The sequence below is a fragment of the Vitis riparia genome, chromosome 2 (genome assembly GCF_004353265.1).
Source record: "Vitis riparia cultivar Riparia Gloire de Montpellier isolate 1030 chromosome 2, EGFV_Vit.rip_1.0, whole genome shotgun sequence".
NCBI classification, from domain to species: domain Eukaryota; kingdom Viridiplantae; phylum Streptophyta; class Magnoliopsida; order Vitales; family Vitaceae; genus Vitis; species Vitis riparia.
In genome coordinates, this window is record NC_048432.1 from 17,492,856 (window position 1) to 17,520,209 (window position 27,354).

The following is a 27,354-nucleotide window of genomic DNA, read 5'->3' on the forward strand; positions in this document are numbered from 1 at the left end:
TATCTTTCTTTCCTCTATGTAGGTGGGTTACCCTCTGGATATTTAGATCAATGCATCACCTCTTAATCAGTTCGTACGTACCTACTGTAATGTTCATAAATTACTAAGCTTCTTAGAATACGATCAGGCATGAGAAGACTATTCTTTAGTGGAATTAAACAAAATTGTCGACAGATTGATGCGATTTGTTTGCCTTTGTAGGTGGCCATGCCCAATAATATAACAAACAATGCGAGTTTCCTTAATGCTCAAATCAAAACATTTCTAAGCTCAACTGCATAATCTATTACTGTCCTGGTTAGGTGGGTGGTTGCCTTGTTTATGCAGTAAAATGGGTGTGAGTATGGAAAGGGTCTGAGCAAAATTAACAAATGAATGCATGGTTTTGAAGTGGAAATTATAAGACCTGTTGAAAATGAGGTGTTTATAGTCACTGCAGCGTGTTTTGTGTTCTTCAGAAGAAAACCTCAGAGAGTCTTAACCATATTCATCTAATAAATGCACATGCCTGCTCTTCAAACCTTCAAAATCAATGAGGACCCACTGTGATTAAAACTGGCTTTGATCAGATCTTGCTGGTTGGTATGCCAATTTCCTTCTATTGCCTGTTGGACAGCTGGCAAAACTTACAGATGACCATTCCATTCTAAATGCACTCATTGCAGCTCCACACTTTCACCCAATCACAGATGACCCATATGGTTCATGTTCATGCTGTTTTTTTCTTTTCTTTTCTTTTTAAATTTTATAATGCAAAGATGAAAGCAGGGCCTGATTATTTTTTAATCATTAAAGTCTGAAGGAGTTTTTGTATGATTTCTTAATCAAATTTCAGACAAATTCAGACTCATCCAAATTTTGTGGGATCTCTCATCCGTTCGTCCAAGCTGCAGACAGTTGAAATATGATTTAATCATCATTTTATTGTCTATCTCTTCCAAACTCTAACTTGAACTTCGAAAAAACGTACATACCTTATTACAAATACACTCATCGATCATTTAAAAGAAACTAATCAAAAAGGACATTGTTATTTGTATACCAACAAATTTAACATAAAAAATAATCATCATTGTATAATATTTTACGAGGGATAGAAATATTATTCATTTAGTTAGTCAAAATCTATCTAAGAATATGACAACCACCATTCACAAATCCATTTTTAAAAAGTTCTTTGGCTTAAAGATTAAACAATAACTAATTATGCCAAAAGGGTCCTAATCATACATTCGATAACACACTAAATCACTCACCATCTCATCATTTCATATTTTTTAAATTACAATATTTTAAAATTAATTTCCATTAAATTATAGAACTAACTTGCAAAACCACTTTCTTCCCTCCTGGTTTTCTTCTTCCTTTGACCAAGATCAACTTTCCACCTCTAAATTAATGACAATGTGGGTTAGAGGAAACCAAGTTGGATTCTCGTCCAAAAGAACAAATAAACAAAGGGCCTTTGCATGAGAGTCTATCCTAGTTTTATCAATTCATTAATGAAAGCAAAGCACGCTTAGCATTTTCCCCCACATGACAGTGACATTGATACGACTATGTATATTCCCGTGATACACGCAATTATGTGAAAGCATGCATGCATATGCTTGAAAAATGAAAGAAAAGAAGAAAAAGAAAGATAAAGACAGAAAAATTTTGAGTCTAAACCCTCTCCTAATAGCCGCAAAATTCAGCCCCGTTTTTCACGCCTTGGGTAGATAGCTAGTGTGATGTTTGTGTTGTCAATGGTCAAAGGCTTAATCTCCATCTCTCAAGCAAAAAAAAAAACACGACAACAATGGAATTGAGGGAACAATTTAATTGGAGATGTATATCTCTTGAAGGGTTTTTGGGCTGTCACCCAACTTTGACTGCGGTGTATTTCTATCTATGAAGAGGGATACAATTCCTCTATGCGAAGCATACTTGCTTAAACAAGTGAGCTGTTGGCTAACTTAGGGAAATAACATCACCAAGTAATGTTTTTATCTGTCTTTTGTCCACACGTTTCGCCTTGTTGCAGGTTGGTGAAAGAAACAACCTAACCATTGCTAGCTGTAACCTTGAGGTTGTTCAGTACTTTATTCCATTCACCCACACACTTCATGGGATTCCTCTCCTTTGCCAAAAAAAATCATGAAAATCCCATCAAATTGAATATGAGAAGAAATTAAAATGTAGTTAATTATTAAATCAGTTTTGGGGAAAGATGATTTCAACCCGTTTACTAATTGAAGTAAAAAAACGAAAAGATATGCATATCTATAGTATTTTGCGTACATTAGTTCTAGTCATAATTTGTCGCGATCACTTTTAATCACGGCCGCTTGTCATACTTTTGATCATATTTTATCACAATATATCACTTTTTAACCATGCTTACAGTCGATAGTCATTATTTCATGTTTAATCACAATCACTTTTAATCATGTCTATAGTCTTTAATTAACATTGTATGTCTTTTAGCCACCGTCCACTAATCATATATAAGGGATTGGGTTGGTCTTACATTTAAAGACCCAAGCCAGTCAGAAAATGAACCTGGTTTAGGACCTGAGCCCAACCCAAAAGGTTCCGGGCTACTACGCAATGTACTACATGACAAGGCCCAAAGGATGGACAGCTGAGGTTGAATGGAATATAGAAAACCGTACAAGATTTTTATAAAAATACTTTTAACACTCAATTCACTGCTTAGTTATGGAATACCGTCCAAATTGCCTGGGCATCACTTGGGGTCTCAATCTTCCTGTAGACAACAAGAGCAATTCAAGTTGGATTCTTATGGTCGGTGAAAGCCATTCTGTAAGTGGTGTGAAAATTGACTGCCTTTCAACTAAGATTTCCAAAATTGCACCTTTCCAATTGGTCAAAAGGGTGAGTTTACATGCCACATGAAGTCTACTGCATGTGTGAAGAGAGGGCTTGGACCTTCTATAAGAGGAGCAAATCAAAGTCAAACCATGGTTGTTGTTCCATAACCCTTCAGCTCCATTGAAGGTTAATTAAGTTCCCCAATTTGACCAATTCCCCATCACATGTCCAGATGGAAATGGAATTAGTCTAATGAATTTGCAACATGGTTTTTGAAAAGGCCCTGAATATGAAAAACAGAGCAAAGAATATGGAGCTAGGCAATGAACAAAGTGGCCCAGACTCACTCAGAAGAAAAGACAAATTTCTTCTTGAACTAGCTAGGCTTAAGTTCAAGACAATATAATCTCGAACTCCCATGTTACATTAAAAGAGAAGCCTTTCTAATATCAAAGCAAGTGTCTAGATAAAACTCTCAAACATGGACCCGACACCAACTAACTAGATTTATCTATGTTTCAAAAAAAAAAAAAAATAGTAAAATACAAACCACATAAAGGAAGGGTTGAAATCATACACCAATCCGAAAAATTACTTCATTTACATGCAAACTAGCTCCTAGACATGACAGGTTTTGTTTATGAGTTCTTCCTTTTATCTCTTTCCTTTGCTGTCTTCCATGGACATTTGTAGGCTGTTTTATTCAGTGAGTTGATGCTGATATATGACAAAATATAGCTTTGTTTTCGTCACATGTTGTCTCAATGCTATGCTCATGGAATCAATGTCCTGGTACTCTATCAAATCATTAAAACCTAATCAGTGACTAATTTCTACAAGTCTCATGCTTGAATGAAACGAAGTTAGGAGATTAAAGTCCATGAAATGTAGTACCATCAATAAAAGACATGTAGTACTGCAATGAATGAAAATCAAGGGTCCAAGAACCCCAAAAAAATTGCTACTTGCATTACATATAGAAAATCCTTCTATATGTAATGCAAGTAGTATTTAGAATGTGTTAAATGAGCTTCTTCTTCATGCTAATCCCTCAAATGTCAGAAAACCGGCCAGACAAACATATCTTTGTAGACATATATTTGCAAGATACATGGCATTAAACTGATGCTCCTACTGATCTGAAAATGGATCAATCTTAAGGTTGAATGTTCTTTGTAGACATATATTTGCCAGACAAACATATCTTTGTAGACATATATTTGCAAGATACATGGAATTAAACTGATGCTCCTACTGATCTGAAAATGGATCAATCCTAAGGTTGAATGTTCTAGATGAATCAAAAAGCTTAATCACAAAGCTCTAAGAAGTTGTTAGTGTATAATTCATGCTTAAATGCGGAAGTCTTGACAAATTATGGAAGGAAAATTGTTCAAGAGTATGATCATAACAATTTAAAATTTTAAGAAAATTAACTTTCTAACATTGTATCTCAGTTTCATTTAACATGTTTATTATCCCAATTTATTAAGTCATGTGTAAGCTTAGAGGGGATAACCCTTGATATTTATTTGCCAAAAAATATCTATTCAGAGTGTGACAGTAACAATTTAAAATTTTAAGAAAATTAACTTTCTAACATCCTATCTAAGTTTCATTTAACATGTTTATTATCCCAATTTATTAAGTCATATGTAAGCTTAGAGGGGATAACCCTCGATATTTATTTGCCAAAAAATATATATTCAGAGTGTGATAGTAATAATTTAAACTATTAAGAAAATTAGTTTTTTAACATGGTATTAGAGTCTTGTTTAGCATATTTATTTCCATAATTGATTGAGTTGTGTTAGACTCCAAAGGGGATAATCCACAATTTGCTTATTTCCTTGGTTGATTGAGTCATGTTTGAGTCCAAAGGGGATAATCCACAATTTGTTTACCAAAAAATGTCATTTCATCTAAGCACATATGACTGAGACCTACGTTAGGGAGGGTGATACCCAGATAAGCATGGAGTATACCTTGTAGAATTAAATTTAAATAGTTCAAACTTTTAAGAAAATTGGTTGTTTAATAGAAGGTTGTCCGAGGATTATACATAAAAAACGATTCTCGTTGCTCTAAATGAGAATTTCCACAAAAAAATTTCATCATTACCGAGTGTTCCATTGCCCCAATTGTTTGTGAGAGAGCTTAGAGTTGATCATCAAACGTCAATTGCAGATCCACATTCAACAAGACAGACATCTCAACAAGGTTAATTTGGAGTTCCATTCATATATTAATGGAAGATTAGAAAGCTTAGTCAACTTCCTCCAGTTCTACACTTCGACAGATGCATATACATACATATATATCTAAAGTAGTCAAGACAGAAAGTTGTGGTGATTGAAAATAAGCTTTCTGAAGATGATCAATACAAACTTACTGCATTCTTTTGAGTATTGCAGTCCTCATGGCCTCTTCACTCGTCAACCCTTCGGGGATTCTGACCACAACATCTTGAAGCATCAGCTCCTTGACGCTGGATACGCTTGCGTGAAGAACTCGAAGATCCAGGTCTCGAAGTGCATCCATTAAGATTGCAGAAGGGTAATTTAGATCGGGACACTGAACCCTTATCATGGCTTCAGACCCTATAATCTTCACGTCTACTTCCATCCTAATTGCACCATAGCTTGAAGATGATCTTCCATGATCAACAATGCTGGTTGTGGTTGTGCTTTGATTATCATACATCTCAGCTAGACACGCCTTTGGTTTTCGCACTTCTTCTCGGAGTTTTGTTTCCAAGTCGTCAATTTTGGTTTTGAGCTCATGGATGTATGAAACTGCATCTGCAAGGAGAGATGCTTTGTCCATCCTCGACACATTGGGGACGACTGCCCGGAGCGCATAGAAGCGGTGGTTAAGCTTCTCCCGCCGCTGCCTCTCCGCCTCCACGTGGTTTAGAGGCATCTCTCGCCCGGTTGCAGGCTTTCTTCCTCTCTTCTTGGGCCGGATGTTCTCCGTCAATGCCGAGGCGAATGGTTCGTCGGAATCAGAATGCCCGGAATCAGAAGATGACCTACCTATGGTGGTGCCGGCGTCTTTCTTATCATGGTCTTTCTGTTGCTTACCTTCGTGGCTCTCTCTTTGAACTCCTGACGCTGCTCCAATGTCGAAGATGGAGAGGTTGCGATCCGGCATTTGGATTTGGCTCACCTGGGTGGATGGCTTTGAGCCGAATAGGGATTTGGCTAACAAGACCAGACCCCAGTCTTCCTTGATCATATCTAAAGAACCCAATTCCAGTACGCCACATGAGGTTGAAACACACAACAGTGTCCGAATCCCATTCATTCGAGCTTCAGTCACTCTTTCACAATCATAGCATTGTAGCTCACGATCAGTCAGCCACACAAAGGCGCCGGAGCTAAACACCCTGCCCAGAACCCCATCTCCGACCACAAATGACTTGGTGACAGACACCATGTAGTACCACTCCCAGGTCGCCACATCGCCGTCCATGGATCCATCAATCTCCGAGCTATCGTGGAAAAGAGCATGAATCCCTCTGTTCACTTTCTTCCTCTCCAAATCGAACCCGAACAGCGGCTGGCTGAGCTTGTTGCAGTCCTTCGACCCAAGGTCCTTGTTGCAGTAGCCATCAGCCCATGACAACACATGGTTTCCATTGGGATCCTTCGCCGGCTGCCAGAAGATCGCATAAGCCCACCACTCCGGGCGGTTCTGAATGATGAAATGGAGGCGTTGCTGAAGCGAGGGCGTGTTCTCCTGACAAGCATGCAGGAAAGAAGATGAAGAAGACGAAGAGATTATATCTTCCATAACCGATTAGCTTCTCGATCGACTGCGGCACTCAGCTCAACGCTCCTGCCTTGCTTTGCCTTTGAATGATACAAAAGGAAAGAAAAAGAGAGAATGGATGAAACTGACGATGGGTTCTGAGATAACAATGTTCGGACCATTATAGGACATCGTCTTTGGTAACTGTTTGCCTACTGTTTTTACTACTTTTCTCAAACACTATTCTCCCACCATTTTCACGTGAGGATTGTCCCTTATTTGATAGACCCCAGGAAAGAAGGAGTGGATGATCACAAAGTGGGCCTCATCCTTGTCATATCACCACTTTTTCTATCATGGGTTTGCTCTGTTTCCTTGAATTTTTATTGACTTCCGCCTACAATACACCTTTCATCTCAATTTAATGTCTCTTTAATCTTAATCTACTTATTTTTAAGATCATGAACAATAACCATATACGATTCTGGGCATGTTTACACATATTTGAAGAAAGCTGCCTTCTTTGTTCTGGAACATGGGCTTATACCACAACACCTAACATATGTTCCAATTCGATTTCGTATTTGAGGCGAAAAGGCAACCGCACGTGGCTATGAGTCATCTCTCAAAGGGTCTTGATTGAATATGTTCGAGCCATTAATTTTAGTTCATTGTCCTTCAAATCAGAAATCTCAGACAAGTGAAGAGCATGCTGAGTAAAATTTTTGAGAACAATTATTAAAATTAGGTTTCAAGACTGGAATCTGAAGAACAACTTTCTCATCCATGATCTTCGCCCATGGGAAGCCATCCATTCTAGAATTCCTTTGAGTACCTCTCGTGGGAAAAGGATCCTGCCAAAAAGGAATGTACGGATTGAAATTCATAACATTAAAAAAAGATACGGACCTTCTCCCTAAGTCGTTTCTTTTTGACAAATTATTTCTTTTTCAAAGGATTCAATAAGAAATATTTGAATCTGATTCTTTATATCCAAACGCGGTGTGAGGTATCAGGTATGCTAAAGAACTGTTCTAATTTCATGGAATTACTCATCATACAAAAAAGGGAGGACAGATTTTTCTGTTGCTGAAGTTAAGGGGGTCGTACAATCCAGAGGCAGAGGCACAAAGAAAGAAAAGATGATTAAAGGGAGGCTAGTGGGTTACCACTTACCACTGGCCACCACAAGGTACATGGCAGAAAATCAGAAGACATGAAGGAAGGCAAAGATTTTCATTGGCCACAACTTTGGTCATTATTCAAAGCTCATGAATCACTCCCACAGTCCCTCGTTCACCGTCCACCGCATTTTTCTTAACTTGATGACTCAAAAAGGAAAAAAATGATGCGAGAATAGCTGGTTTTTCCCCAACTTCTAGTTATGAATTCAACTCTGAACGCGACCAATCGTCCACAAATCTAGCCCAGACCGTGCGTTCATAAAATGGATCTTTCCGTATTCGGTGGGGTATAGGCCCCCTGAACGAATACATGTGAAACTCGCCCCTTCGAGCCAGGCCTGAGACACCAAAAGGATAGACTTTTGTTTAATAGTACCAAAGGCTAATATCAAGGACAACTGATGTTGTCCTTCTCCGAAGGCCATGAATAACGCCTGTTTTATATGTTGTTCCATGTTACATTGAACCAGGTTCAGTGAACCAGAACCAGGTCCAATGAACCATGCCAATTCACTATGAGAAGAAAGTGACTTATTTGTTCTTGCCAGAATTATCACCACTCCCTTGTTAACAAGCCAAGACCCACTCTGTCCCTTCTTCGTCACTGATTATGGTTCGGACATTTTCATCTTGAAATTGTCCCTTTCTATTTTTGGCCTTTGACTTCCATTGTCCCGTATTTTTATAAAATATAAATGTGACCATATTATAAGAAAGGTAACCATTTTGATATCATAGAATTTCCAATTATGCGCTATTTCAACTTCAAAATTTCCTAATCATAAAAAGAATCTCAAGACTTTGATAAAATTTGTATATCAGAATTTTATCTAGACTCAAACCACCACCAACCGAGCACCGGGACCGTACCACCACCAACACCGGCACGGCGACCCACCACGGGTGACTTGGGGATGGGAGAGAATGGGAGAGATTCCAAGTGGATCACGGCATCCGATGTGGGATCATATGCTTGAGATTGTAGTTGACAATCACACTTTGTTTTCCAGTAGGGACATCAAAAATCAAAGTGTCATGATTATCCCTGTCCTAGTCAAATCTTAGCGCTGTTTATCGAGCAAGATTCCAACGTGGGCCATTCTCCCAACTATAAATAAAATCAAAAGAATAAATAAAGATTAAAAAAATAAAAAGAGGGAGAAAAGGAAAAGGAAAAGAGAAAGGAGAAAGGGAGGAGACACATGAAGTGGACCGCCGAAGTCATACGTTAAAATTTTCGGAAAGATTTTTGAAGAGAGCAATAGCATACAAGTCAATAAACCCTAACGACATGTCACGGCTGAGCATTACCTCCCCATGTTGTCTTGACAATTACATTCAGTCTCGCTTTTCAATCACGCCTCCATGCGTTACCACTTCTACATATTATTATAAGTCATATAATCTATTTGGCTCTAATAATACTACGGCTCGAAGTTATTTTTCCGAATCTATATCAAAAAGGTCATCCATCAATCAAATGATGTCATGCATTTAATCAAATTTTCATTAGTTCAGGTTCATGTCCTAATCAAATTCTCATCAGTTCGGGTTCATGTCCCAAACCTCCATGTTTTATATTTCCTACATCACATATTAATATGTTGTCTCGGACTTCATTTTTCTTATATTTTATATGTCTAATTATCACACATTTTAAATATTTGAATTAAAATTTGATACCAACCAATTCATTTTCCCTATCTATTTATATAAAAAATAATGTTATTTGATATGTCAAAAATAGTATTTTTTTTTTTTACATTTCATGGACATATAACAAACAACAAAACTAATGATAAAGGTTATGATGGTGATAATATTTTCCTTAATTGGACTTAATACAATATTTTATTTATCTCATAATTTCCTTTTTTTCTATGTGATGATTGACATATTTTTATGAAAGCAGGTGAAACAAAACTAATTTTGATTGTCGTTACATTTAAGTTATGTTTAATTGATAGGATATAATAGGATGTGATATGTATATCTAAGTGTTGGCAAATCAAAGGGTTTGAAGGGTTGGTCATATTCATCAACTCCTCATGTATTCAAATATCGCGGACACTTAAAGTGAATACACTATAAGATTAGGATATACGTTTTTCCTTACAACATTTGCTTTTAAGAGAGTTGATAGCACGTGAGATTTTACAATAAGAAATATATATCCTAAAGTATCACATTCAATGAGATATCTTCTATTTATATTTTGTTTGTAAAATTAAAAAAGAAAAACATGGAATATATATTATTTGTTTATGTATAAAATATTATATTTTAATATTTTTTATTTAAAAAAATGAAAATTTTCTTATATTTAGTAATATTCATAATTAAAATATTTAAATTTTATAAATAAAAATTTTATATTATGTTTTCAATATAGAAAATAATGTGTATATATATATATATATATATATATATATATATATATATATTTATAATTTATTTTTTAATCATGAATTTAATTTGTAGTAAAAAAAAATTATGATAGGTTTCAAAAAAATTTGAAAACATGGTTTTAATATTAAAAAATAATTTTCAATTCTATAGAAAAAAAATCTTAATTTTCTTGCCAATTCAAAAGTTTATGTTTCGTGATTTTCTTTAAGTTGTGGATTTTCGTATAGTTTTAAGACCTTAAAACCAATTTCACTTCACAAACTGTCCAATCATCAAAAGCAAAAATTGGTATTCTTGAATTTGCAAAACGTACAATGTGAATATCAAATTACTTGACAATTCCAACCATTGATCGTTGATCAACAGTGCCCTAATTTTTATTTTTATTTTTATTTTTATTTTAATTTTCAATACACTTACAATTTGGTTAGGATCACGGAAAAGTATAATTAACTCAAATTAAAATAATTGAATCATAATCATATTAGGATGTCCCATAAATTCAAATAATTTGAACATATATAATGAGATTCAAATCGTGAAAAATAGAGTCGAATACACGTCTTAGAAATTAACATAAAGGAATTTCAATCCTTTCTCATAAATATGTAAAGAATCTTGGTTCTATCATTTTATATACATTACATGACATATATGTTATACTATTGTGGAACCCAGATTAGACAAATTTAAACTCGATACGTTTATTAAAGGGATTGGCTCAAATAGAATAAAAACAAAATTAAAGTAACTAAATTCAAAGTAATTAACTATACGTCATTTTCAAGATACATGTATTGGGTGGTAATGTCAAAACTGGGCCCACCGTATGTCTATACGAGCCCAAAATTTAAATATTCCGTCCACTTCAAAGGACCCAGACGCGCACCGCCCAACTGCCTTGTACGATGACAAGCAGAAGGCAAACGGTGCCCCAATAGTTCGGTCAATCAAAGATTTTCCCACATGAGAAAAGGGAAAAAACCATGAGAAATGTGGGCGGCTTCTAGGCGAGGTCCGAGGGGACACCGGAAATTCCTTGTGTGCGTCTTCAGTTGTATTGCATTTGCATGTAATAATATTTTAAGCCACACGTATTGCACGTTGTTCATTTATGTGGGTGAAGAAATTATCACTTGGGATTATGCACTGAACCAGCCTCGTCATTAGGCGTCATGCTAAGCGTGCATTTGAAGCAGTTTTAATCATGGCGTTATCACTCTCCCACCCGTTAAAGCTTGTTTTCAAACTCTTGCCCTCCATGATTTGAATTCGGTTTGTTCTATTAAAATCTTTCAACTGTTTTCTATGGAACCGGCGATGCTCAACTCTCCACATACTCCTTGCTCCACACGTGGGCCGTAGACTTCTGTTGCTGAAATTAACTAATTTGGTTCTCCAACATGCATATTTGTAGTAGACTTATATTATTAAAAGCCGCAAAAACTATTAACTTATTAGACAGGTTATAGGTTATATACATCGAGACGAATTTGATCCACACCTAATTATACCCGATTCAAGTCCATGAAAAGCATGTTAGGTTCAAGTTGTATAGAAGAATCACACCAAACTTTGTCATCTCTAAATATAATCTTATTTTGACGTTTTTATCTTTAAATTTTTTATTAAGAAAAATATATCTGTGAAATATGAATTAAAAAATTGTAGATGGGTAATTTTGTCCTATAAAAATATTATATTTAAAAAATTGTTAAAAGGTAATTTCATAAAAAAAAAAAATTATATATTTTTAACATGAATAAAGTTATAACACACATATATAAAAATATGATTAATCCATTTTTAATCATAGGTGGGAAAGCACTAAGATGGGGATCGAAAATGGAAAGCCGCTTAAATTTGCACCCTTAAATGATGTAATTTGACCACTAACCCTTTGAAGAACAAAAATGATTGGCGAGTTTATTTCACATTCTAAACTAATGATGACAAGAACTTAATTAAAGTCATGAAGTTAGGCATAATCTTATATAATACGCATTAGGTAAATATCTTTTTAGACGGTGCTTGTTAAATTAATTTAATAACTTAGGATGTGTTTTGTAAAACTTAATACTTATTACTTAATAATTTAAGTTAACTTTAAGTTTAATTGTACTTGAGTTGTTAATTTAAAATTTATTATTTGATTTTTACTTTAACTATTAAAGTTGTTTGATAAAATTAACTTAAAACTTATTCTAAATTATCAAATTAATATATTTATCTTCATAAATTATAATTAGGATAAAGGAGGTCGAGTATCATTGAAGGTCAAGGAGTAGCAAAGGAGATCGAAGGTAGGTAAGGTAAATGGGATTAAAAAGGTAAAATGAAAATATAAATTTAAGAATAAGTTAATTAAATCATTTTAAGTTATTAATTTGACGTACCAAATACCCATTTAATATGATTTAATAACTCAATTGAAGTTATTAAATAGAAAAACATGTTTGTGAAAATATTAAGTCGAAATAATTTACTTATTATTCTTAATCTCAAATCTATCTACACACTAGTAAAAATATATTTTAAAATTATGATTCATTTTTTATAATAAATATTTTATTATTATTTTGTATATATATAAAAATATTTTAATTATGAATATTTTTTAAATATATTTATCATTTAAAATTAATGAAAATAAACAAGAATTAAATCAATGTGGATAAATATTAGTTAAAATTTAAAAAAAAAAATCAAGACATTAAAGCCCTCAATTTCTAATAACTTTATAAGAATTATTTGATTCTAATCATTTTGCATGTCTTGTTACTATTGACCATATCAATGATAGAGGGATTGGGTTGCCTCACTCATAAATGTTGGTTTCAATTAATTAATTATTCTAACATGGAAATTAATTTTTAAATATTATATAATTAACCTATTCAAAGTATATCATATTGAATCATTAAAATTTAACATCGAGATTGATTTTCAAATATTTTATAGTTAATATGTTCAAAGTATTCGCACGCTTAATAGAACATTGTCACGTGAAGACTTGTTTCAATTGTATACAACTCTTTGGCACATTGGTTTTTAAATATTTAAACATTGATGATGGATATGACTTTGAGTCATTGCATTTGATCAATTTAATAAATATGGCTTTGAAAGCAACGTTTATTAGATCTTTTAACCATCATACATGCACGGAAAAGAAAAGCCAAAGAAAGAAATTTTCAAAAATTTTCTTTCTTATTTCACTTTTACAAAGGTATTATAACATTTTTTTATATGTACATTAATTAATGGTTAATAAATATATGAAAAAGAATGGTACTCTAAATGGTTAAAGCAGCTAAATTTCAAAAGTATGACTTATTAAAATGATCGTCAATTAAACTTTTAGAGAAATTCATGTACCAAAAAAAAAAGATGCCAAATGATATAAAAATGGTTCAACATTATTACAAAGTTCTTTTTTATTTCACCGTCCATTGTTCTATTTATAAAGGGTTCTGAAATTATCGATAAATTATTTTTTTATACTTCTTCAAACTTATTTTACTTATTTTTATTCATTATATGAAAAAATAAATAATTTTAAAATATATAAAATTTTAATTTTAATTATATTTTATTTTTTTCATATTTTTTATAGTCAAATCATAAAACTATTTTCTTAACATTTTTTTTCCTTAATAATACCTTTCAAATCATTATGACTATAAATTTGTTAGGAAGTCATACGAGGTTTTTGAAGTGATTTCAATTTTTTGACCTTATGAAATGTTGGGAAGACATAAAAATAAAAAAATAAAAAATAAAAAATAAAACCCACCAAACACCCCTAAACTTGAAAATAATTCTATGGGAGTTATAAATTTCTTCAACCAAACTGTGCCTTATATTCAAATCATTTCACTATCAAGGGTGGTTTGTCATGTGAAGAAAGGAGTTGAGCTGTTAACATTCCTAAAAAGCCATCAAAATATTGCAAACGAGGTTCACATTTTCTCATCAATAGTCCACCAATGAGATCACTGGCAAGGATTGGAACCCTAGGGTTTGGATTTGTGGCTGACCCCAAATTTTGAAGCCTCACTTTGGAATTGGGTAATTTTGTGCATACCCTACAAGGGGAGAGGTGGGAAGGAGACACGCACATTGTACTTTTTGGTATAGGAGTTCAATGGACACGTTACATTTTTCCATATATATAATTATCAAGATAGCTTTTGATTTCCATATTTTGTAGTGATGCCCATCTATCATTTTCCAAAAATATGATATCTTTTTTTTAGTAATAAGATGCCTATTTCATTTTCAATTGGAAAAGAAAAAAAAATTGTTTAGAAAATTAGTTTTTTCATGTTTGGTTTTCACTATAAAAAATAGAAAATAAATCAAATATTATTACAATTAATTTAAAATTTTATATATTTTTAAATTATTTAATATTAAATAAATAAGTAAAATAAGTTTGAAGAAACATATGAAAATAATTTATTAAATTTAAACCTATTTTTTATTTTCTTTTCTTTTACTTTTTCTTTCTATTTTTTTTCCTTCACATTTGTACTCAAATTTTTCGAGAATCAAACATAGCCTTAATATAATTATTAAAAAATATCTAAATAATAATAATATTTTATGAGAAGAAGATGATCAATGGCCCATAAATATACATTTTGTAAACTCATTCGAGATGTGTTAGAAATCTTGGAATTTAGCAGATGTTTTCAAATTTTAATTTTATAACTAAGGATACTTATGTAAAAAATATATATATATATTTTAACGTGTGTCACTAGAATAAAAAATAAGGATCTCTGGGCAAAATCAATCATCATCATGTCACTTATGAAATGATTATTTTAATGTGTGTCATAAGAAGAGAAAATAGGAATCATCATCATCATGTCACTTATAGGATACTTAAGTCAAGGAAACCATTATCATGTGACTTATGATGAAATGGTAATTTTAATGTATATCATAAGAAGAAAATATGAGAATACTTAAAAGTAAAAGAAATCATTATCATGTCACTTATGAAATGGTATAAAATTTTATTGGGGGAGCAGAGATGACAATATAATAGCTAGGTTTGAAATAAGTCCACTTCATCTCAATTTTTTTATGTTTACTTATATCTATTTTAATTCCAGTAAAATAAAGGTAAACAAGGTGGCTCGGGTATGAGAATTTATAAATTAATAAATGTTATAAATATATACAATTTATCTTTAAGAAAAGTAATATTTCATATATATTAAAATCTTGTAAACTCATTCAAGATATGTCAGAAATCTTGGAATTTAGTATATGTTTTCAAATTTTAATTTTATAACTAAGATACTTTAACGTGTGTCACGAGAAGAAAGTACGAGGATACTTAAGTGAAGGAAATCATTATCATGTGACTTATGATGAAATTGTAATTTTAATGTATATCATAAGAAGAAAATATGAGAATACTTAAGTAAAAGTAATCATTATCATCTCACTTATGAAATGGTATAAAATTTTATTGGGGGAGTAGGGATGACAATATAATAGGTTTGAAATAAATCCACTTCATCTCAATTTTTTTATGTTTACTTATATCTATTTTAATTCCAGTAAAATAAAGGTAAACAAGGTGGCTTGGGGTATGAGAATTTATAAATTAATAAATGTTATAAATATATATAATTTATCTTTAAGAAAAATAATATTTCATATATATTAAAATCTTGTAAACTCATTCAAGATATGTCAGAAATCTTGGAATTTAGCATATGTTTTCAAATTTTAATTTTATAACTAAGATACTTTAACGTGTGTCACGAGAAGAAAATACGAGGATACTTAAGTGAAGGAAATCATTATCATGTGACTTACGATGAAATTGTAATTTTAATGTATATCATAAGAAGAAAATATGAGAATACTTAAGTAAAAGTAATCATTATCATCTCACTTATGAAATGGTATAAAATTTTATTGGGGGAGTAGGGATGACAATATAATAGGTTTGAAATAAGTCCACTTCATCTCAATTTTTTTATGTTTATTTATATCTATTTTAATTCTAGTAAAATAAAGGTAAACGAGGTGGCTCGGGGTATGAGAATTTATAAATTAATAAATGTTATAAATATATATAATTTATCTTTAAGAAAAGTAATATTTCATATATATTGAAAAAAAATCAATTAAAATTTTCAGATTGAGATAAGATCAAATTCAAACGAATTTAAAAAATAAAAAATCCTCACAACTGTCTAACTTCATTTGCATTTTGACCAAATTTATTCCATATGGATGATTACTTAAAAAATCCGTCCCATTGATAAGGAGAAATGTACTTCTTTTGATAGTGTAAAATGTGTTTAATCATTTTTTTTTATTATATACTTTTTGTGAACAGATATGCCACTTTATTTTATTAACGCTTTATAGTATATGTTTTGGTTTGCTTATAAAAAAAATTGAATTGTAATTCATTAAATTAGTTGGATTTAATAAATATGGCTTTGGTATCATTGTTAAGAGTCAACAAGAGAATATAAAAAAAATGGTATATTATCAAGCTTTTCTTTATCGATCCTTTTAATACGTGTGTCAATTTGCTAGCCTTTTTATGTCATCAATAAATATTTAAATAATAATAGTAATTTTAAACATTGAATGAGTTGAATTTAGTAAGTATAAATATACTGCGAATTAGTCTTTTTTGTTAGGCATGAATGGAAAATGACAAAAAAATGAAATAAAAGTAATAAACTTGATTTGAAAGTTTTTTCTTTTATTGTTAGATTGAAAATAACGTTTATAATTGTCAAAAAATATTATAAGCATATTAAATCTAAATCTTGTAAAGTTAAGCTTCTAAGAAAATTGGTTGTTTAATATGATTAAAAATTAGGTTCGACAAAAGGTTTCTTGTTCAACCTGCTTCTTTGCAATTTACATTTTCCTCATTTGTTCTTGGTGTTTGAATTGCATCTTTGTGCATAAACTTAATTAGTTTAAAATTTTATTTTCATATTTATCATTTTTTTTTTTTTGGTTAAAGTTGAAGATTCTCATTATTTTACCACTATTCTCTCATGCTCTTTGGTGCAATGGTCAATAAAATTCATCTCGGGAAGAAGAATTTGAAATGGTTGAATTAGTTGTACTTTATTAAAATGTTGGTCGTACTTGATAAAAATGTGGGTTTGAGACTTCTTCAATTAGACTTTTGTAAGCACCGTCCATATGCAAAATTGAACAAAAAGAAAGGAGAAAAAAATAGTAACATTAACAGAAAATTCTTTTCCATTCCCAATTTTCTTTTCAATATACCACCAAAGCTAAGTACTTATAAAGTTGTCACATGAAATGTCAAATGCTTGACTAAAATTCATAAGATCTTATGATTCAGTATCAGAATAATTTTTTCAATTAACCTTAAAAAATAATAATTTTAAAAATCATCTAAATAATTTTTTTTTAGTTTTTTTTTTTTTTTTTTACTTGTAAGTAGATATTAATAAACGAAGATATCAGTACTTTACCCTTTATTGTCCTGTCAAACTTGTTGATTCGAGTTTGCTTGGTTTGCTAATAAACATCCTATCCATCAAATTATTTCTTACTCTACGAGTTGGCAGTTGCCACCACCTATGGATTTATTGCTACCATACACTTCCTCTACACCTACACGCTTATATAGGCCCATGTGAAGAACTCTATCATAGTGGTGAGCTTCAGCTGGTTAAAGGGCTTGTACATATCAAAGTTGATAGACAAACCCTTTTTTTTAGACTATTCGGTTAGTTACATCATCATGAGGTTCAATGTGATATAATGGTAATAATTTCTTATATTATGTTTAATAGTGATATTAAGGAGTGTTTATAATATTTTTAATACTTAAAATTTTACATATTTTAAATATAAAAAAACTAAAAATATTTTTTAGAACTGTTATCAAATGTACTTTTATTTTCTTCTCTTATCATATGTACAATGAAGAAGGAATCCATATCCCTCGTTCTTTAATATAGTAAACAACTAATAAAGAAGACTATGATCCCATTAAGCAAATTCTCGAACCACACTAAGGCGAGCTTGCCTTTGCAAACTTAAAGGGCACACTTTGCATAGAAATACATCATTGACTTTCATGAGAATCATTAATTGGAGGTAGTATATTAGATGATCTATTGTGTCCTCCATGTCATCATAGACATGAAGGTTATGTTTGGTTCCCGGAAAATATTAAGGAAAGAAAAAAAATGTAAAGGAAAATGATTTTTTTATGTTTGGTTGTCCTATGAAAAACATCAAAGAAAATCAAATATGATTAAAATTAATTAAAAACTTATGTATTTTTAAATTATTTAATCTTTATATTGATGAGTTAAAATAAATCAAATGAGTTTGAAGTAACAAAAAAAATAATTTATCAACTTTTAATCTATTTTTTTATTTTCCTTCACTTTTTCTTTTCTTCTGTTTTTCCTTTATATTTTCTTTCCCTTGCATTTTCCTTCAAATTTTCTAGAAACCAAACATAGCCGAAAACTTAGGAAACATAAATTGAGCAAGAAATTTTGTGTTTAAAATATGTAGAGAGAATAAAGTACCAGGAGTCTATGAATAATTTTGTTTAACATGATGTTTATTGAAAAGTTGTTAGGGGGAAGTCAAATAAGATTTCTTACAAAGACTTTATTTTTTCAATTCACAAAAAACAAGAGGTGAAAAACTTCAAGTGCTCGGACAATACAATGTACAAATGATTATTGAGAAAAAAATGGTAGGATATTAATTTAACATTATATCAAATTTTTAATTTGAAAGCTTAATATCTATGACTAAAAATATGAATAATTGAACAAAAGTATAAAGAAATGACATTCAAGTATCAATCAGAATATAAAGACAATCGATGATACTTTACTCATCAATTCCAAATCTTAAACATTTCATTGTACTCTTTTTCTCAATTGATTCACAAAATTAAACACTAAATAATAAATTTCATATCTAAAAAACATGGTGGGCCCAAAAAATGTCAATTAATTTTGAGTAAAAAACTGTTGTCAAAAAGTCATTAAAAGGAAACGGTTGTACCACAAATTCTACAAATTTGAGATCACGAGATCCTTACCCTATTTAATTTGATTGCAATGGCTCTTGATGTAATTGATCATCGTATAGGATGGTGTTGACCAATGCTTTAGCTCTTAATTGTCAGAATCCAAATCCATCTACCGCCTAGTAGTCTAGGCCCATCCTCAGCCAAATTCCACAACCACTCACACATAATGGCCCACCAAATACTTATACGGGGTTTGAATCATGGTGTGGGTTTTGCAACTACTCTGAAATTTTGAAAAGAGTGTATGTATGAGGGCATTTGCCATTTTCTCCTCCCCAAATCAGGGGATTTGTACATGTTAGATAGATTTTCCTTTGAAATTTAAATTATTTAAAGCATGAAAAGGCTTGACACCACTATCCCTCGCATTATATCATGCAAAATCACATCATGATCATTATGTTTGTGGACGTAGCATCTTGGTGAAGGATTTTAGCATATGAGACATTTTCCTTTGAAATTTAAATTTTTTAATGTATGTTAAAAGATAAGGAAATACAAGGAATGATAAAAAGATTAGTGAAACATGATTGAATTTTGCATACACAACTCTTCTAAATCGAGTCAATTTAGTCTAAAAGTAATATTGCGATACTTCATTTAATACTACCACTTTTAAAGAATTAGAATATATTTCAAGTGCTAATAAAGAATACTAAGAGAATGTTCTTTAAAACTTAATACTTATTGTTGGTAGATTGGAGGGTTGGCCGCGTCCATCAACTCCCCTTGTATTCGTCGTGGGCGCTTGAGTGAATGCATTATAAGAGTAGAGTATGCACATTTCCTAATAGCAATTGCTTTTAGAAGAGTTGGTAGTGCATGAGGTCCTATAAGTAGTATCAGAGTCGAAGTCACGAGTTCGAACCCCAAGGATGTCGCTAGAGGGGAGATTGTTGACAGATCGGAGAGTTAGCCGCATTCATCAATTCCCTTTATGTTCGTCATGGGCGCTTGGGTGAATGCACTATAAGGTTAGGATATGCGCATTTCCTAACAAGAATTCATTTTAAGAGAGTTGGTAGTGTTTGAGGTCCTACACTTATTACTTAATAACTTAAGTTGATTTTAAGTTAAATTATATTTAAGTTGTTAACTTAAAACTTATTCCAAATTATACATGTTTGTCTTCATAAATTATAATTAAGATAAAAGAGAATGAGGAACAGTGGAGGTAGTGGAGTAATAAAGGAGATTGTAGAGATAACTATCACAAATGAGGATAAAAAAAGTAAAATAAATATGTAAATTTAGGAATAAGTTAATTATTTTTACTTATTACTTAAAGTTATTTTTTACTTTAAGTCATATCATTAAGTTATTTTACCAAATATACTTAATTTACTAAATAAATTAAATTAAATTATTAAATCACTTAAAGTTAATAAGTTAATTTATAGAACACCCACTAAATCATATAGTTTTTTTCATGAGGTTCCTTTAAGGATCTTCGAATACCGTTTGATTCACTACCTTCGCTGATGTAACTATGAATAAATACTTAAATAATCCTCACATTTTACACTTTGAAAATATGATAGTTAAGGATATAACATAATTTTCTTTTACTAAAATATACCTTGAAGACTTCCACAAATGCCTAAAACACCTAATTCGATAGGAGATATGACTTTGAAAATACCGTTAATTAGACTTTTAGATGTCTATTAATTCACCATACTTTTTTTATGTAACAATCAATAAATATTGGTATAATGACAACACTCCAAATTTTGCAAGTATGATATTTAAGGGTATCACAATAATTTTCATTAGACTTATTAGGAATGACTTTTTAGGAATCATACATACAACCGAGTAAAAGTACAAGAAAAAGGGAAAAACAAAAAATACTTTTTGTAAATATTCCTTTTTTAAAAACTTTATATATTTAAACCAACATTTAAATGGTAAACAAGACAAAGCTTCAAGATAATGATAAATAAATAAATACAAAAATTAAAATAAACTTATATATATTTCAAAAGAAATTGAAAAAGTGTATTATAATTTGATTTTTTTCTTTAAAATCTAAAATGAAAATGAATATTATTATACAATGTAATAAATATTATAAATACTATAAAAATATTAAATTGAGTTCGAGTTAAACTCGAGTTATTTGAACCTTGGTCCAAGCCCAATCTAAATCGAGCTTGAATTGAAAAAACTCAATTCAAACTCTATCCAATATTGAAAATGTTTACCTAAGTTTGTTCAAATATCGGGTTGGATTGAGTTAACCTAACTTGCACCCCTATTGAAAATATGGAATATTCAGTGATACCGTATAATTTTCTTTTATTTGCCTCAAAAGTTGAAAATTTATTGATTTGATAGGCCTTCTTGGTACAACCTTTTTCGCACAATGCTTATTGAAGAATTGAAGAATTCCAATACTTTCTATGGGTTTCAAGTCAATGAACGTGCTCCATTTAATAAATATATCATGGGTAATTAGACCTTTTTTTTCTGCAACACTTTACAAGCATGGAAAAGAAGAAGGGGAAAAAAGAAGTCAAAGTTTGAATTATGGTTAATTTGAATCCGACCCATCAAATATTCCTTGGGTCTTACTAGTTATAATTGGTTTTGAATTGATCTATAGTTGATTTAATCGTGTGTTGGATAGGATATAAAAATGATTATTGAATGTGAAGAAATTAGAAATTTAAAGAATCTTGTACTCTATTCAATGCATCATATGCTCCTAAGGTCATATGAATTATAATCGATTTTAAATTTCTTTAGAGTAAATTTAAAATTGAGGTACGAATGTGTTGGGTAGGATACCTAAATGACTATTTAATGCGAATAAGTTAAGAATTTAGACAACTATTAAAAATTGAAAGCGAAAACACGTCAAATATAAATAGGTGTTCAAATGTTTGAACAAAAAGTGTTCAAACATATTTTTGATAGACATCTAAACATTCACACAACTTTTAAACATCTCATTCAAAACATGTGAATATAATTCTTTTTTTAAAAAAAACAAAAAAAACTTTTTTTATATATATTTTGTTGAATTTTAGTAAAACAATATGATAAAAACTTACTCCAAGTATCCATCATTATATAAACCTAATTTTTTTGAACTAAAAATTATGCAAATTAATTAATAGTAAAAATGACAACAGGGAGGACTTGCAGTAGATCGATTTTCCCCCTGCCCCCACCACCCAAAGAAAACAAAAAACCTCTTCAATTGGGTGGGTCATGACGGTCCCGTACCCAGCCCAACTCTCCCTATTATTATTATTATTTTCAAATTCTTTATTTTATTTATATTATAAATAAATAAATTTTATAATTTATTTTATGAGAAATATTTTTTATATTATATGTGTTAAAAAATTAAAAAATTAAAAATAAAATAAAAAATAAAAAGAAATTAAATTATTTTCTATTTAATTATATATATAATCGAGGTAGGACAAAGAAGTTATACTTGAACCCGTCCCAAAACTAACTCTGATTTTTATAATAATAATAATAAAAAATTCAAACCCTCCCTTAAACCTGATTAAACGACTCTATTATTATCTTTAATTGATGATGATTTTTCTATCCAAACATTCTACCATTGAATGTCTTAAAAACTTTCTTTAAAGTTCATGCAAAGATAAGATGCAATAACCCATTACTTTCAACATAGTGATCTACTAAAAAACATGAGATGTTGCATTTAGGATATGAAAGAAAGATAAACATTAACCCGTCTAAGAACCCTTGGAAGTAGTTGTATAAGGATCATGTAAAACTATGTACATTTTTTATTATTTGGTGGATTAATTTACAATCATTTGACTTGTGATTTTTTGTATATTTGTAGAGTTTCTAGAAGCTTTTATCGGTAATTTTTTTTTCCGCGTAGATCCGATATATTTGTGTATCTTTTGATCATAAAATAAAGTAGGAAAAAGTTGGCATTCTTGAAGGGATAAGATCCTCCCCACAATCACTTTACACGACCCATTTCATGACAAGAGACACGATGCTCCATCAAATACATGGCTAGGGTTAAAATCATGATGTTGGATTAGGACTTACACCAAAATTTTGGAATGTGTGTAGGTGATGATGATTATACTATAAATCATTGAGTTAGCCAAATTTAGTAACGTCACTTGGAGATCACTTTAGGCATGTGCAGTACACAAAGATGATGAGGAGAAGGAAATGAAAATAATTCATATGATTTGAAGTCTTTTTTATTTCCATCATTTTGAGGTTTATTCATGATTTAAAATAGAGTAATCTATGTAGCCAAAAAGTCATTAAAAGAGGAAAATAAAAAATCTCCTCCAAGTTCCACATTTTTTTGGGTCTTGCGACCTTGGGCCACCTTGGGTTTGGTCTGGGTAGTTTCCTATAATGGGCCAGAAGAACTCATCATGAAGGATGATATCCATTCACCATGATTCAAGCCCATAACCCTCGTATTCGTCTCCATCTACCAGCCAATAGTTTGGGACATGGATTCCATGGATCCAAACCCAATTCACCAGACCAAACACATTACCAAGATCAAATGGAAGCATGTTGGTGTTTCAATTTTTTACCCCAAGATTCTGAAGTGGGTGAGGAAATTAAAGATATGCTACTTGAGTCCCTTTTTGGTGATTGATTTGGAATTTATTTATTTTATGCATGTTAAATTTGTGAGAAAGTAGATTTAATGTATAAATATCCTGATTTTTATAAATAAAAAGTGTATAAAATATGATTATTTAATGTTCATTTGGATACATTTTTTGTTTCCATTTTAAAATCATGAAATAATATTAACTTTTATATAAGATATAAGAACTCTTACAAAGTAAAAAACTTTCATCGAAAAAGTCATAATTTTAAAATTTGCTAAAAAGATTGAAGTATTAATAAAAAATTATTACATCAAATTTTAAAAATGATTTATAAAGACACAAGATTTTTATATAAGATGTTAAATATACTTTCGGTTTGTTATTTATACGTTTGATAGTTTTTTTATTTGAAATATTTTTTATGAAAGTGTTTTCTCATGAGTGTTTTTAAAATAATCATTTATCACATGTTTCTCGAGAACACTTTACAAATGATTTTTTAATATTATAAGTTATTTTTCAAAATTTTAAAAATATTTTTAAAATTTTATTAAATATTTAATATTTAATAAAATATTAAATATTACTGAATACATAGGCTCAAGCTTATTAGCCTTTTGTCCATGCCACCGCCCCTCTGATATTTTCTAGCAAAAACTTTTAAATGGTAATTGACTGAAAATAAATTTGAAGAGAGAAATTGCATAAATGAAAAAGCGGAATCGACCGGCGCCGCTGTGGCCCATTAAGTTAATTCCAAAACAGTTGAGCAATTAAGGGTAGCTTTAATGTGGAAAGTCTGCAACTTAGAGTGGTCCAACCCTCATGCAATCGGTGGATTTGATTTCATTGGGTTCAGCATTCAAAACTCACATAGCAGAAACCCCCACATCCATCTTTTCATCTCTAAGATTTCAGTGCTCTTCAGTGTCTGTGCCAAGTCTTTTCCTTGGTTAAATTTTATTTTTAATATAATGTAGCTTGACAGTGATCCCAATCCCATGACCTCAGGATCGGAAAGAGTGATCAGCACTGTAGTCATGTGAGGTTAATTTAATTTGTAGAACACCTCACTAATAAGTACAATTTTGTATTGTAGCCTATTCAGATCTCTTTCTCTTCCATTATTCTCAGTACAAACCAATTAAGTTGGCTATTAATTATCACAACCATTCATATCAAGTTTAATCATGGAGGCATATGGGGAGAAGTCTGGAATCTGGATTGCTTCTCTCAAACCAACACCCAGAAGAGCAAGCTTCAAAATTTTGCAATATATCATATTATTTCATTTTCCATAAGAAATCAGTTTTAATTGTATGTGCACACATAACATAATCACCCAAGCAAACCCAAATCATAAGCTAAGAATTAAGACTAATGGGTTAAACCCCACGACCATTATTTGATATGTACCCACTTTCCTACGCTAGGAACGCCTTCATAGACCACAAATAACTGGTAGTAGCCTGGAGGAGCAAATGCCGCTGAGGCTGGAGCGTCACCCTCAACTGCATAGCTTCCAGAAGACATCCTACGAACTCGATTTACTGCTAAAAGCAACAGTCTCTGGTTCATGGAGAAGGAATGTGTGGTAAAAGATGGAGCCACCATTGTTAGGTAAAACTTTCCGAGTTGTCTCACCTTCACTTGAAATTCCACTGAAAACTTCTGTTTATAAGCAAGGTTCATCCCGGGCTTTACTGAAGAAATGGAGGGCCGGGGCTTCCCTGAAGTGAGGTACGGTGGAGAAAAGGCTTCAACACTCAGTTCAGTTGGAAAAGGTACTGTGAAGTTGTAATTATGGTTGGGGTTGCTGCCGGCGACCAGGACACGTCCATCTGAAAGCAAATGAGCAGTTGAATGATAGAGACGGGGTATCGTAGCAGCCTTCAAAACCTCAAACCTGTTGGCTGTAGCTGCTTCTGCTGGCCTATAAATTACTGGGTTGTGAACAGGTACTCTCGCATACCACCAACCAGCGCTTCCATTTGCCGCACCATTAATGATCAAGACATCTCCTGTTGGCAACATGATCATGTCTCCCAATACTCGACTGATGGGCATTTCCTCCATTTCCCACTTGGGGTTCGCGGCTGTGATTCTCAGTCTGCCGCAAGTTTTGGTTGCTTCAAGAAATATTCCAGCCTTGGCCTTATTAAACGACTCGGGATGCGTTCCACCGCAGATGAAAACCTCGGCTTCCGGAGTGGTTTTGGTGGAGAGGTCGAGGGGAAGAAGAACTGAGGAACCAGTGCTTGGATAATTTCGAGCAACTTCTCCAGGCATGGTGGGATAAGTCTTGACCACTTTATTTTTCACGTAGTCAAGTAGAATCCCCCGGTTGTTTGCAAAAATGAAGAGATTTCCATCAGTTGAGAGGTGAGTGAATGGGTAGAGATTGTTGGGTATCTGGGATGAATACCTGGTTTCTTTGAGAAATGGAAGGGTGTGAAGTCTATGATCTTCAGGTTTAGAGCTTTTAGGGATGAACTCATATGAGAATTGAAACCTCCCCCCCACCACAATGATATTCCCACCAGGCAAAACTTGATTTGAAGCATACCATCTCGGAGAAATCAGACCCTTATAATCTTCCTTCCAGTCGCAGGTTGGGCATGGCTCGAGGGTTCGAACAACCTTCTCACCATTCCCATAGCCTCCACTCTGCACTAACTTGCCATCCGGCAACATTGAGCCGGAAGAACACCATGTATCAGACAGCACAGTGAGTGGCCTAACATTGAGGTTGTTCATATCCAGTTCCACTGCATGCACGTAGCAATCCCTTCTTCCTGAAATTTTAGGACATTTTCTTCCCTTTGGTAAGGTAAGGTTGGAAGGACCGGCATCGGTTCTATCAAAAGTAATTATTCGCTCATTCTGTAACAATTGTATGTGCATTGATGAAATCCCAATACTTTTCTTCAGCAACTCCCAGCTTCCACCATTGGAATGGGCACCCAGCACCAAATTGGAGAATAAAAAAAGCTCCAGCTGGAGTATGATGAACACTAAGATTTTAGCCTCCATGATTACACTGTCCATATTTTGTTAAAGACCCAACTACACCCATGGATTTATACATGTGGGGGAAGAAGAATCAACAAGAATACATTGATGGGGTTCTCACTCAAAAGGCAATTGAATTGAGTGAACCAACACGTCTTTACTTAACAAGGTGCATGTTCTAAAACTAGGAAGACATTTATGATCAAAGAGAGACCCAATTGCTAGGATTTCAAGAAATGTATCTATGTTTAGCCGTTCTATTTGGTGGCTTTGGTGGGCCTACAATGGCCCATACAAATTAGCTGTAAATGGAGATTGTAAATACATGAACAATTTGAATGCATGCATTCACTACTTTTTTATTAATATGGGGGGTTGATGCAGATGCTACTTGACGACCTAGTGAAAATGATTGTTCTGGGAGGAGCTCTACATTTTTCTTTGAATTTAGATCAATTCTCCAAGAAGTACTCCTCACAATGCATGTTTGGTAAGG

General features: G+C 32.0%; 2 protein-coding genes across 2 annotated transcripts; both read right to left on the bottom strand.

The window, feature by feature from the left end:
• Positions 1 to 5,029: 5,029 nt before the first annotated feature.
• LOC117904756 (transcription factor MYC1-like) lies at positions 5,030 to 6,776 on the bottom strand. The gene has a single exon (XM_034817513.1). The coding sequence runs from the start codon at positions 6,610 to 6,612 to the stop codon at positions 5,206 to 5,208; it is 1,407 nt and encodes a 468-aa protein (XP_034673404.1). The 5' UTR covers positions 6,613 to 6,776; the 3' UTR covers positions 5,030 to 5,205.
• An 18,405-nt stretch (positions 6,777 to 25,181) lies between these two features.
• Positions 25,182 to 27,038, bottom strand: LOC117928759 (aldehyde oxidase GLOX-like). The gene has a single exon (XM_034848768.1). It carries the CDS (start codon positions 26,892 to 26,894, stop codon positions 25,248 to 25,250), a length of 1,647 nt encoding a protein of 548 aa, XP_034704659.1. The 5' UTR covers positions 26,895 to 27,038; the 3' UTR covers positions 25,182 to 25,247.
• Between the last annotated feature and the right edge of the window lie 316 nt (positions 27,039 to 27,354).

What these genes read in the sequence shown, in the direction of transcription:
- LOC117904756 (XM_034817513.1), bottom strand. Translation starts at nt 6,612, where the DNA reads ATGGAAGATATAATCTCTTCGTCTTCTTCATCTTCTTTCCTGCATGCT.
- LOC117928759 (XM_034848768.1), bottom strand. Translation starts at nt 26,894, where the DNA reads ATGGACAGTGTAATCATGGAGGCTAAAATCTTAGTGTTCATCATACTC.